The sequence below is a fragment of the Bombina bombina genome, unplaced genomic scaffold (genome assembly GCF_027579735.1).
Source record: "Bombina bombina isolate aBomBom1 unplaced genomic scaffold, aBomBom1.pri scaffold_772, whole genome shotgun sequence".
In the NCBI taxonomy this organism is placed as follows: Eukaryota; Metazoa; Chordata; class Amphibia; order Anura; family Bombinatoridae; genus Bombina; species Bombina bombina.
Genome location: NW_026510932.1, coordinates 58,738 through 71,761, shown reverse-complemented (window position 1 = coordinate 71,761; position 13,024 = coordinate 58,738). Strand labels below are relative to the sequence as shown.

The window sequence follows — 13,024 nt, the reverse complement described above, 5'->3', positions numbered from 1 at the left end:
TTGCATTCTGGCTATATTCTCAGACCTGTCATTTCTATGGCTGATGTTGCGGCTGCATCAACTTTTTGGTTGGATACCTTAGCACAACGGGAAAAAGACTGATTTGCATAGCATTGTTTGTTTGCTTCAACATGCTAATCCATTTTATCTGTGATGCTATTTTTGATATCAAGATTAATGTTAAATCTATGTCTTTGACTATTTTAGCTAGAAGAGCTTTATGGCTCAAATCATGGAATGCTGACATGGTATCTAAATCTAGGTTACTATCTCTATCATTCCAGGGTAATAATTTGTTTGGTTCCCAGTTGGATTCTATTTCCACTATTACTGGGGCAAAGGGAGTTTTTTGCCTCAAGATAAAAAGGCTAGGGGAAAATCTAAAGCTTCTAATCGGTTTAGTTCCTTTTGTCAGAATAGAGCACAGAAAACCACTCCTTCCCCTAAGGACTCTGGCTCCAATTGGAAGCCATCCTCGAGTTGGAATAAATCCAAGCCTTAAAAGAAACCAAAGCCAACCCCCAAGACTGCATGAAGATGCGGCCCTCAATCCAGTTCTGCTGGTGGGGGGCAGATTTACATTATTTCAAGATGTTTGGGCAGGTTCCGTTCAGAATCATTGGATTCAGAATATTGTCTCTCAGGGGTATCGAATAGGTTTCAGAATAAGACCTCCTGTGAGAAGATTTTTTTTTTTCTCTCACGTTCCAACAAATCCTGTGAAAGCTCACGCCTTTCTGAAGTGTTTTTCAGATCTAGAGCTTTCAGGAGTAATTGTACCAGTTCCAATTCTGGAACAGGGTCTGGGTTTTTATTAAAATCTATTCATTGTCCCGCAGAAGGAAAATTCTTTCAGACTAGTTCTGGATCTGAGGTTTTTGAATCAATTTATAAGGGTCCCAACTTTCAAGATAGTGACTATAAGGACTATTCTGCCTTTTGTTCAGCAAGGTTATTACATGTCCTCAATAGACATACAGGATGTGTATCTTCAAATTCCGATTCATCCAGACCACTATCGGTTTCTGAGATTCTTTTTTTCTAGACGAGCATTACCAATTTGTTGCTCTTCCATTTGGCTTAGCAACAGCTCCAAGAATCTTTTCAAAGGTTCTCGGTGTCCTATCTGTATTCAGAGAGCAGGATATTGCAGTGTTTCCTTATTTGGACGATATCTTGGTACTGGCTCAATCTTTTCATTTAGCAGAATCTCGCACAAATCAACTTGTGCTTCTTCATTGACATGGTTGGAGGATCAATTTACCAAAGAGTTCCTTGATTCCTCAGACAAGGGTCACCTTTTTTTAGGTTTCCAGATAGATTCATTGTCCATGACTCTGTCTTTAACAGACAAGAGACTAATGAAATTGGTTTTTGCCTGTCGAAACCTTCAGTCTCGATCATTCCCTTCAGTGGCTATGTGCATGGAAGTTTTAGGTCTCATGACTGCAGCATCGGACGCGATTCCCTTTGCTCGTTTTCATATGAGACCTCTGCAGCTTTGCATGCTGAATCAATAGTGCAGGGATTATACTCGGATATCACAGTTTATATTCTTAAATCCCCGCATTCAATGCTCTCTGTCCTGGTGGTTGGACCATCATCGGATTCTTCAAGGGGCCTCTCTTGTTCATCCTTCCTGGATTGTGATTTCAACAGATGCAAGTCTCACAGGTTGGGGAGCTGTCTGGGGGTCTCTGACAGCACAAGGAGTTTGGAATTCTCAAGAGGCTAGGTTACCAATCAATATTTTAGAACTCTGTGCTATTTTCAGGGCTCTTCAGGCTTGGCCTCTATTAAAGAGAGAATCATTCATTCATTTTCAGACGACAATATCACAATTGTGGCATATGTCAATCTTCAAGGGGTGACTCGCAGTCCTTTAGCGATGAAAGAAGTACCTTGGATACTTTCTTGGGCGGAATCCAACTCCTGTCTAATTTCTGCGATACATATCCCAGGTGTAGACGATTGGGAAGCAGATTATCTCAGTCGTCAGTCTTTACATGCAGAGGAGTGATCTCTCCATCCATATGTATTTTGTCAGATTGTACAGATGTGGGGTCTCCCCGAAATAGATCTGATGGCTTCCCATCTAAACAAGAAGCTTCCCGGGTACCTTTCTAGGTCCAGAGATACTCAGGCGGAGATGGTGGATGAGTTAGCAGTTCCTTGGTTTTACCAACCTGCTTACATTTTTCCGCCTCTAGTTCTTCTTCCAAGGGTGATCTCCAAGATCATATTTGAACAATCGAAAGTGTTTCTGATAGCACCAGCATGGCCTCACAGGTTTTGGTATGTGGATCTTGTGCGGATGTCCAGTTGCCAACCTTGGCCACTTCCTTTAAGGCCAGACCTTCTGTCTCAAGGGGCGTTTTTCCATCAGGATCTCAAATCGCTAAATTTGAAGGTATGGAAATTGAACGCTTAGTCATAAAGAGGTTTCTCTGACTCAGTGATTAATACTATGCTACAGGCTCGTAAGTCTGTTTCAAGGAAGATTTATTATCTGGTTTGGAAAACCTATATTTTTTTCTCATAAATTCTCTTGGCATTCTTTTAAGATTCCTAGAATTGTACAGTTTTTTAAGGATGGTTTGTCTGCAAGTACCTTGAAGGGAAAAATCTCTGCTCTGTCTTATTTGATAGAAAGATTGCTAAACTTCCTGATATTCACTGTTTTGTTCAGGCTTTGGTTCGTATCAAGCCTGTTGTTAAATCAATCTCTCCTCCTTGGAGTCTTAATTTGGTTTTGAAGACTTTGCAGGCTCCTCCTTTTGAGCCTATGCATTCTTTGGTTCTTAAACTGTTTTCTTGGAAAGAGTTTCCAAATTGTCTGCGCTCTCTTGTGAGTCTCCTTATCTGATTTTCCATCAAGATAAAGCTGTTTTGTGGACTTCTTTTAAATGTCTTTCTAAGGTTGTGAATTCTAACAACATTAGTAGGGAAATTGTTGTTCCTTCCTTGTGTCCTAATCCCAAGAATACTCTTGAAAGATCTCTACATTCTTTGGATGTTGTAAGAGTTTTGAAATATTATGTCGAAGCTACTAAAGCTTAAAGCTTTTGATTCACAAGGCTTATTTGGACAGTCTCCGCCTCCAGAGAATTACAGCTCACTCTACTAGATCAGTCGCCACTTCTTGGACTTTTAAGAATGAAGCTTCGGTTGATTAGTTTGCAAAGCAGCAACTTGGTCCTCTTTGCATACATTTACTAAATTTTACCATTTTTATGTATTTGCTTCTTCTGAAGCAGTCTTTGGTAGAAAAGCTCTTCAGGCAGCTGTTTCAGTTTGATTCTTCTGCTTATGATTTTTTTTTTTTCTTTCTTGAAATTTATGAGACTTATTTTTTTGTGGATTTAAAGGGACAGTATACACTCATTTTCATATAATTGCATGTAATAGACACTACTATAAAGAATAAGATGCACAGATACTGATATAAAAATCCAGTATAAAACTATTTAAAAACTTACTTAGAAGCTCTCAGTTTAGCTTTGTTGAAAAGGTAGTTGGAAAGCCCACTGCAAGTGGGAAATATCAGACACCCCCCCCTCCCCCTTCTTTTGCATATGAAAAGACCCTTTACACAAACAGGAGCAAGCTGGAGAAGGTAGCTAACGGTATTCACATAAAACTTTGGGGCTTGGTTAGTTGTCTGAAAATCAGAGCAATGTTATTTAAAAATAAGCAAAACTATACATTAAAAAAACTAAAAACTTGATGAGCTATATAAATAGATCATCTACAAAACATTTATGCAAAGAAAAAATGAGTGTATAATGGCACTTTCATTTTTTCAGCGGAAATAGCTGTTTTTATTTTATCCCTCCCATTGTAGTGACTCTTCTGTGGTCTCCCACATCTTGGGTATTGCTATCCCATATGTCACTAGCTCATGGACTCTTGCCAATTACATGAAAGAAAACATAATTTATGTAAGAACTTACCTGATAAATTCATGTATTTCATATTGGCAAGAGTCCATGAGGCCCACCCTTTTTATGGTGGTTATGATTTTTTGTATAAAAAGCACAATTTTATTTCCAGTTCCTCTTTTTGTATCTTTTTTTTTTTTCTCCCTATTTTTTTACCCCCACTACTTGGCTATTCGTTAAACTGAATTGTGGGTGTGGTGAGGGGTGTATTTATAGGCATTTTGTGGTTTGGGAAACTTTGCCCTTTGCCCCTCCTGGTAGGATTGTATATCCCATACGTCACTAGCTCATGGACTCTTGCCAATATAAAATAAATTAATTTATCAGGTAAGTTCTTACATAAATTATGTTTTCATTTAAATGTACTAAAATAAATATATTAGTAGTGCATTTACATGTCTTTCAAATAAACATTTATTTGTGAAGTCGGCATTTGCATAGCGACCACTATTCAGCAAAGCTGTCAAACCCACACTCCTAACCTGTGTCTGTGTCGACCTCAGTTAAAATTATATACAGGTTTCATGTTGATGTTAACAAAAGTAGCCATTTTCCTTTAAGAACTAGACAGATACTTAGTTTTAAACATAACACGGTTAAAGTCCTGCTTTAGAGCCATAGAGAACTGTTAGTCCTAAGCAGGAAACGGCTGTTAAGCTAATCGGCAGCGGAATTCACATATCCCGTGCCAGTCAACGGCTGTTTTCATCTCAGGAGCTGCTGTGCTTGTGGTTCCAGGGCGGGGACATTATGCGTTCAGCCCCTTTTGCAAGTCTTTTTTTTTTTCCCACTACAGTGTCCCTTCAATCACTTAGAAAAAAATAGATTTTGAAGTTTTGTCTTTTCTGTTTTTTAGGGATGAGGTGAATAAAGCCTACCGCAAATTAGCTGTACTGCTTCATCCGGACAAGTGTTTGGCACCAGGAAGTGAAGATGCTTTTAAAGCGGTTGTGAATGCTCGGACAGCTCTGTTAAAAAACATTAAATAATACACAGGGTGGTAATAAGCCAGGAGATTGGACCTCAGAAATCCAGATCATGTGATTTATTTATTTTTGCAAACATCAGTGAGGTTACACTAAATACCTGTCACTAAAATAGCTCGACTCAACAGGCACATCCAGTATGTTAGCAAAGAGCATTTGTTATTGTTTCTCAGTTTACTGGATGCAGATATTGTAACCTTGCTACTTCTTTTGGTGCATGCACAAGAATTGTTTTCAGGCTTCCTTCTTACCGTGTTATGGTCATTGTACCTATGCAAACATTTCTACTGCATGTTTTTTATTTATTTGTCATTTTATCTACTGAGTGTAAAACACAAAGTAGCGTTTATTGTTATATTGTTTCCTCTATTTGTCATGTTTTTAGTGGATCTGTACAACACATGATGTAAATGATTTTTGTAACCGTAATTAGAGCTTGTTTTTAGCAGTATTAATTTATAGTAGTAGGTTTCAGGATCATTTTTATAAGTGCACATTTCCCATAACCACAGACAGCTTTCTTCTTCGTTTTTTTTCTTTGTTGTTGTTTTTTTCTATAATTATTTAAAGGGACACTGAACCCATATTTTTTCTTTCGTGATTCAGATAGAGCATGAAATTTTAAGCAACTCTATAATTTACTCCTATTATCAAATTTTCTTCATTCTCTTGGTATCTTTATTTTAAATGCAAGAATGTAAGTTTAAATGCCGGCCCATTTTTGGAGAACAACCTTGGTTGTTCTTGCTGATTGGTGGATACATTAATCCACCAATAAAAAGTGCTGTCCAGAGTTCTGAACCAGAAAAAAAAAGCTTAGATGCCTTATTTATCAAATAAATATTGCAAGAGAACGAAGAAAAATTGATAATAGGAGTAAATTAGAAAGTTGCTTAAAATTGCATGATTTATCTGAATCACGAAAGAAAAAATTTGGGTTCAGTGTCCCTTTAATCTTTTATTCATAAAGTGCCACTATATTCTGCTGGCCATGGTGTATACATACATTATGTTGTTACAATTCAGATATTAAACTTGACGGTGCAGATAGATATAGTAAGAGGAGGGGTTTGCTCTGAAGAGCTTAGAATCTAGATACGATTACACGTGCCCATTTCAGATACACTTTTTTTTTTTTTTTTTTTGTATTTGTCAGTTATTTTAGTGGAAATGGGTAAGAATCTTACTCATTAACTTATTAGTCAGTAAATATTTGTAAGAGGTACAAAAGTAATACTGCAGTATTTGTTTCGGGTAAAACTTAACAGCTTTTATGTAACCTTTTTCTTCATAAATGGAAAGAGTCCACAGATTCATTCATTACTTTTGGGAAATAAGAACCTGACCACCAGGAGGAAGCAAAGACACCCCAGTCAAAGGCTTAAATACTCCTCCACTCCCCTCATCCCCCAGTCATTCTTTGCCTTTCGTCCCAGGAGGTTGGCAGAGAAGTGTCAGAAGTTGTTTTTGTCTCTTATGGAGAGTAGTACTCTTCGACATGGGACGGGAGTTTTAAGTAATCCTGTCAGTCTCTGTGAGGGCTTGCATAAGAGTTTGGAGATGCAGGAAGAGTCTTCCTGCGAAACCATCCCGACTCATGTTAACAGCTCCTCAAGCAATCAGCGTTGTCGAACTTCGATTTGCTGCCTGCTTCTCTCAAGTCCATGGCGGAGGCGAGGCTGCTATCCGTCCCACTTGAAGGGCTGTGTTCCTGTTCCACAGCGTAGATTCCGGTAAGATCGTTTCATTTTACATCTTCATGAATGTACTGTAACTCATTTGTTCCTGCAAACTCACATGAAAAATGCAGGGTCTCAGTGGGACTCCTTTAGTATCTTGGAATCAAGGGGGATTATTGAACAAAGGGGGATTTAATCATGTTTGTTATGTGATTCAACCTGCTTATGTGTAGTGTTAACTGGGCTTGGGGCTTAGAACATAACGATGTGTTGAAGTGACGTGACCTCACAGTTGGGTGCGCTTTTGTTGGACTGTACGGTTCACCTTGTGACCGAGCGTGTTTACTTTCTGGTCTCCTATTTCCGCATTCCTGACTGTGTGGCGACGGAAAATTGTAGTCTGCTGGTGTTTGGTACATAGGAGGTGTTGAATCCTACAGCCATTGTGCATGTCCGGTGCCGTTTAAATTGTTTTATATATAGTCTATTTTTGGGTATCCTTGATCCAGTTATGGAGGATACTGATGTTGAGTTTGGTTAACTTTCTGATTCAGATTCTTTGTCCTGTGAAGAATGTGAATAGGCCCCATTGACTCAGGTCAGTCAGTTATGTTGTTTAGGCCATCCTAGAGCGCCTTGTTCCTCGGGCTCTGGGATTCAAGAGACTGCCGAGCCATCCGCCTCAGGGGGCTCTGAACTCCGGGAGGCGAGTTTTCTACTGCTACACATGCAGGTAACCCAAGTTATGTGTTTCCCTTCTCGGAGGGTGGATTGCTCCCCCCAGAGGTTGTGGCACGTTTTCCCTTCTACATACTTTTGGTGCTTGCCCGTCTACAAAGTCCAGATGTTTATTTGGGATTGTGCTCATGCCCGATTGCCCCAGGTCTCTCGGCCTCTGGAGGGCATGTACAGTTCCCTGCTGGTGTAACTGTTCCTGAGTGTTGTGCCTTTCGTTACCGGCGGACTCGTCTTGGTTTTTTACTCGGACACGTTTTTGAGCTGCTTGGGGACCCTATCCTTCTTTGGTATGGGACTCATAATTCTCCTCCTTCGAATGGCTCACCTTGTTAGACATGGGGGGATAAAGTAATTTCCTTTGTCTTGTTATCGAGATTCTTCCCAGTTTTTGTTGAAAGTACGGGGTTTCCATTAGGCTGGTCCTACGGACCTTCTATTGTTCTTGGGCGTTAAACTTCGGGTTGTCTGTTATTTTATTTAATCCGGTTAGGATCAATTTTATTTTTCATACTATGTTTTCTGCGGGAATTTAAAACTAACTGGGATCGATACTCGCTGTTTTGCTTCTATGGCAGTTGTGCGGGACACATTAGTCCCATATTTGTCTGTTTTCTCCTCTCTGAGGATTTAGCCAGCTTTGCAGTTATAACCCTGGTTGCAGGCTGGTCCTGATTGGGTTCAGATCTTCTGTCTCGCGGCTTAGTCAGACACGTGGCGCCTATTACGCCTTGCGGGTCAGACGGGAGTGCTCTTTGCTTTATTTTAGTTTTTTTTTTTTTTTGTTATTTATTTTACAAGTTTCAGCTAAGCATTCTCAAGAGGACTTGCGGATCCGTGCAGCTCTCGGGATTGTTTCAGTCTTAAATAGCCGTCTCTCTGGTGACTGGGTCAGTGAATTTTGCTGCGTCACTCTCTGTTGCTCCCGATACCATCGGAGCCTAGAGTATTCCTTCCCACGTGGTGGGAAAATTAGAGGGTTTAGTGCCTCTTTTCCACTGGTCGGGGCGGTGTTGCTTTAGGAATTTGTTCCTTTTGGACTTGTTCCTTTAGTAGTTCTCTTCTTCATTGAGACCTCTTGGATTGTCTTCTCCTTGTGGATGGGTCGCCTTCGGGAGACTTGGATTCCCTTCGGGAGTTGGTTGTTCCTTTCTCAGGACATTAGACAGTGAGGTCTTTTTGGGCTCCGGTTAGGGGTCCTTCACCAGTGTTGGGAATGCTCTGCATCTATGCTCATATGGTTCAGGTATTGCCATCCAGGTGACACCCAAACCCATGTTTTACTGCCCTCTGACTTCGAATCTGAGGTGATGTGGAGTCTTGATGTTGCTCCATTCGGGTGACTTGTCTTCACGGTTACCCTTGTGGCTACCTGGACAGCTAGCTCAGCATACCAATGCTATGAGGCTACTCTGTACTGTAGCAATCCGAGGGTTGCTAGTTTGATCCCCGGTGAGGTCTACTCAGCCTTTCCTCCTTTCGAGGTTGATAAAATGAACAGTGCCTTGTGGCCTTTAGGGGGATTAGCCGCACTTTCAAGCACAGGCATGTTAATGTTGCTTGGACGCCTGTTGGCTATAGTGTCCTTTTCTGGCCCTGGCTCTTTGTAGTGTTGGGGTCCTGCAAGGGGTGGTCTCTTCCCTTTGGGTCGAGACTTACAAGGGCTTCTTGCTCTTGTTATCAGTGTTATTCTTGATTATTTTTTTTCCCTGGGAGGTCTGTTTTTTTTATATCAGACGAGGCATTTCTGTTCCTGAAAGATTGTTTAATCTAAACATTTGTGGGGCCCGGGCTCTTTGTCCTGATCTTCCGGTTGTCAAGGGTTTTACTCAGTTTTCTCATTGTGGATCCTGCTGTGGGATGTTACCGGACATTATGATCCTAGGACTGGCCTGAGGGTTCCAGTTTCCGAGATACTTGGGCTTAGCCTTTGTTCTGGCTTTTTTGTTTTACAACTTGGCCAGATTTACTGAGAGCCGGGGCTCTTTGGGGGCTTGTCTTGTACCGACAATACGGACGGTTCCCTTGAGGCAGCCATCTAATGTGACCTGATCATGGGCTTCCTGCCCAGCAAACGGAAGGTTTGCGGTTGCTCAGCTGTCTCTTTTGCTCCTGGTATGTGTGCTAGCACGATGGTGTTTAAGGGGTTATTTCCGTGTTTGTCAGTAACGTGGCCTTTTGTCTCCTCGGTTCTTCCTACGACTTCCTGTCTTTTGGACAGGTGTTTATCAATGCTCTCCTCTTCAGAGGGCTCATTGTTCTCCTTACGGAGGTGTGGTTACTTTTTCAGGGGCCTCTCCTGTGTTCAGGAGGTTGGAACAGATGTTTTATCTGGTTCGGGGATTGGTCTGCTCTTTGAGTTGTTCCTTTCCATTTGGGGAGCTGCTGGCTCCACATTGTGACCTAGTCGAGTGGCTTTGCTGGATCTCTTTGGGTCTAACGCCTACTCGATTGTCTTAGGTTGAAGTGACTGTGCCATTTTTCCGCCCTTTTGGGGGCCGGTCTTGGGGTTCTTTTCTGTTCCCTTGCTTCAGATCTTCCATTGCTTGGGCTGGTCCAGCTAGGTGTAGGATCTGAGATCTGTTGTTCATCCTCAGGTCTTGGGGTGCCAGTGGACCTTGGTTTTTAGAGGTTCTGTACATCTTCCCTTTAGAGATCTATGTGTAGGTCTGGATTGCCTGGAGTGGGGCAGTCTGCTATTTTGTTTGGCCGCTTTTTTATTACGGATAAGGTTTTCTCCGTGTCTTCCTACGGATGGCAGCAGGTTTCTGGACACGGATGTTTATATTTCTGAGTTTGCTACTTCTAATTTTTCTGTTTGCTCAGTCTCTGAGTTCTGACATTTTGAGGATTTTGTCTTCAACTGCCTTTTCGATGCTGTTGCACGATATTTAGGAGATGTTCTTCTGCTTGAGGATGCGCGTTGCTCCTTGTGGGTTGGGCGGCGTCTCCTTGTTCTCAGGATCCATTCGGGTCTCTGTGGACTTGACCTCTTTTGAAGGGGGCTTTTCCTTTATTGGATCTTGCTGTACCTTTCTGGGTATCCCTTTGGTTAACCCTTGTCCTCTCTCTCTTTTGGGGATTTTGGTACTGTACTAGTAAGGGTTGTGTGGGGACCGACTGCTGGGCGACTTTGTGGTTTCTAGTTAGGCTTCAGACTATCTGCGGGTCAATGTCCTTGGGGCCTTTTTCATTCTAGTTTTTTTGCCTGGCTCAGACAAAGCGGGGTTGGTTTGGTTGGGTTGTTTTTGTTTGTTTTTTCAGGCCTGGTGCCCTCAGAATGGGCCGCCTATGGTACCCTCCCATTTTTGCATTCAGTGTCCTCTATAGCTTGGGTATTGTTTTCCCAAAAGTAATGAATGCAGCTGTGGACTCTTTCCATTTATGAAGAAAAACTTAAATTATGCTTACCTGATCATTTTCTTTTCTTCAGATGGAAAGAGTCCACAGCTCCCCATCCATATTTTGTCTGTGGGGCGTCTTCTTTTTATTCTTTTGGCACCTTTTTACCCTGGTATTCTTCTACTGTTCCTTGTTCCTCGGCAGAATGACTGGGGTATGAGGGGAGTGGGTGGAGTATTTAAGCCTATTGCTGGGGTGTCTTTGCCTCCTCCTGGTGGCCAGGTTCTTATTTCCCAAAAGTAATTAATGCAGCTGTGGACTCTTTCCATCTGAAGAAAAGAAAATTATCAGTTAAGTTTGTTTTTTTCCCCCAAGCCTAAAAAATATATATCAAATATATATCTTTAAACGAAAATATTTTTTATGGTGCATGTTAAATGTTGTACAAACATCAAAACAATTTATTCTGGACTACAAAACTTAATCTGTTACATACCAAAATGCAATATTTTAGACGGAAAAAAATGTTGATGGTTCAGGGTGTTGACTAGTCGGCCATTATTAATTGCACAATAGAGCAAATCACACAATGTACTATACGTTATGTCATATGTGCAAGGTAATAAATCTGGTAGTATTGTAATCTATTTATTATCAATTAGTCATTTGTTTTATCCTTTTTATTTACTTCCTTTATTTAATAATTATTGGACAATGTATTTGATTGAAATATTTTATGCAAGTGTCATTTTTTTCACTAAATATTTTCACTTTTAAACACAACGGGTCACTTGTGTTATTTGGGAGAGCAGTTTAATAGGCTTTAAAGGTTCATGTAACACTCCTGTTTTTTATCATTTAAAAGTATTTTGCATTTAATTATGTAAAATCGAGAAATTATACTTGCTCTGTCTTAAAAAAAAAAAGTAGTAAAATTTCAATAGCAAGTCATCTTTACATGTTTTAAAGGAAGAGTGGGCTCCAAAATAGTTACTGTTTAAAAAGATAGATAATTCCTTTACTACCCTTTCCCGAGCTTTGCACAACCAACATTGTTGTATTAATATACTTTATATCCTTTAAACCTCTAAATGTCTCCCTGTTTCTAAGCCACTACAGGCTGCCTTTACCCCAGTGTATTTTTATAGCTTTTCACAGCAAGACACTGCTCATTCATGTGTGACACATTGGATAACATTGTGCTCACGCCTGTGGAGTTATTCACGAGTCAACAGTAACTGGCTAAAATGCAAGTCTGTAAATAGCACTGAGATAAGGGGGCAGTTTGCAGAGGCTTAGATGCAAGGTAATCACAGAGGTAAAAAGTGTATTAATATAACCGTGTTGGTTGTGCAACATTTGTGGAATGGGTAATAAAGGGATTATCTATATATTTAAACAATAGAAATGTCTGCATTCAGACTATTCGGAAGCAAGTGAAGGCCAAATATAGTGGCCACCAGCGGCATTTGCCTATTTTCAGAGCTGGATTTCTTCTTGTAGAAGTGCAACACACTAAGATCTGGTTTTGCACAAAGCTCAGTGTGTTTCACGTTCACAAGATGAAATCCAACTCTGCATTAGTTTGCTTCCAAAGAGTCTGAATGCACATACCTACTAAATACCATCATCCAGGCCCTAATTTTCATTTTCTACCATTTAAACTGGGTAGAGATGTGAACTGAACATTTTTATAGTTAAAGAGATGGTAACATTAAGTGTTTATGGTTTAGATGGAGTATTGTGTTTAAAAAAAATATTAATAATCCAGTTTACTTTGCTTTGTTTGATCTCATTTGTTATAGAGTGCATGTGTATTTTCAGCACTCTATAGCAGCAGTGTATGCAACAATGTATAACATTGTTGTAAACTGCTGCCATAGACTGCTAATGCTACATGCACGCTTCTGACCCTACATAAGGTTTTACTCTTTAACAAAGTCAGTATATAGCAGGGTTATAATACAATTTATTTGTTTAAAACAAACCCCCAATTAAAATGTATATACAAAACAATTGAAATTAATAATTATTCCTACATTTTTAAAGTAGTTAAAATGTATATACATATTGCAATATATATTGTAGAGACCAGATTATGAATCAAATTATACACGCTTATTCTGTTATAATATTCTTTGCAAAGATCATAAAAGATATACCCTTAAAATTAACTTTACTCACAATAATCACATTCAATAAAATACCAGAGTATGGACCGTTAACTTAACAATGCTTAGACACTATAACAAAATACTTTAACATCCAATTGATATGCCAATTTATCTGAACTGAAATAATCTCTTATTTAGCTACAATAAGGCAAATTCAATATATATAT

At 40.0% G+C, this 13,024-nt stretch overlaps 1 protein-coding gene across 3 annotated transcripts in view; it reads left to right on the top strand.

Moving 5' to 3' along the window:
• LOC128643531 (dnaJ homolog subfamily C member 27-A-like) overlaps positions 1–11,466 on the top strand; it is a 69,837-nt gene extending 58,371 nt beyond the window's left edge. For all 3 annotated transcript variants that reach the window (XM_053696374.1, XM_053696373.1, XM_053696375.1), the window contains exon 8: positions 4,798–11,466. In XM_053696374.1, coding sequence (XP_053552349.1) covers positions 4,798–4,930 — 133 coding nt within the window. In that variant the 3' untranslated portion in view covers positions 4,931–11,466. The remainder of the gene's footprint in view (positions 1–4,797) is intronic.
• Positions 11,467–13,024: the final 1,558 nt, after the last annotated feature.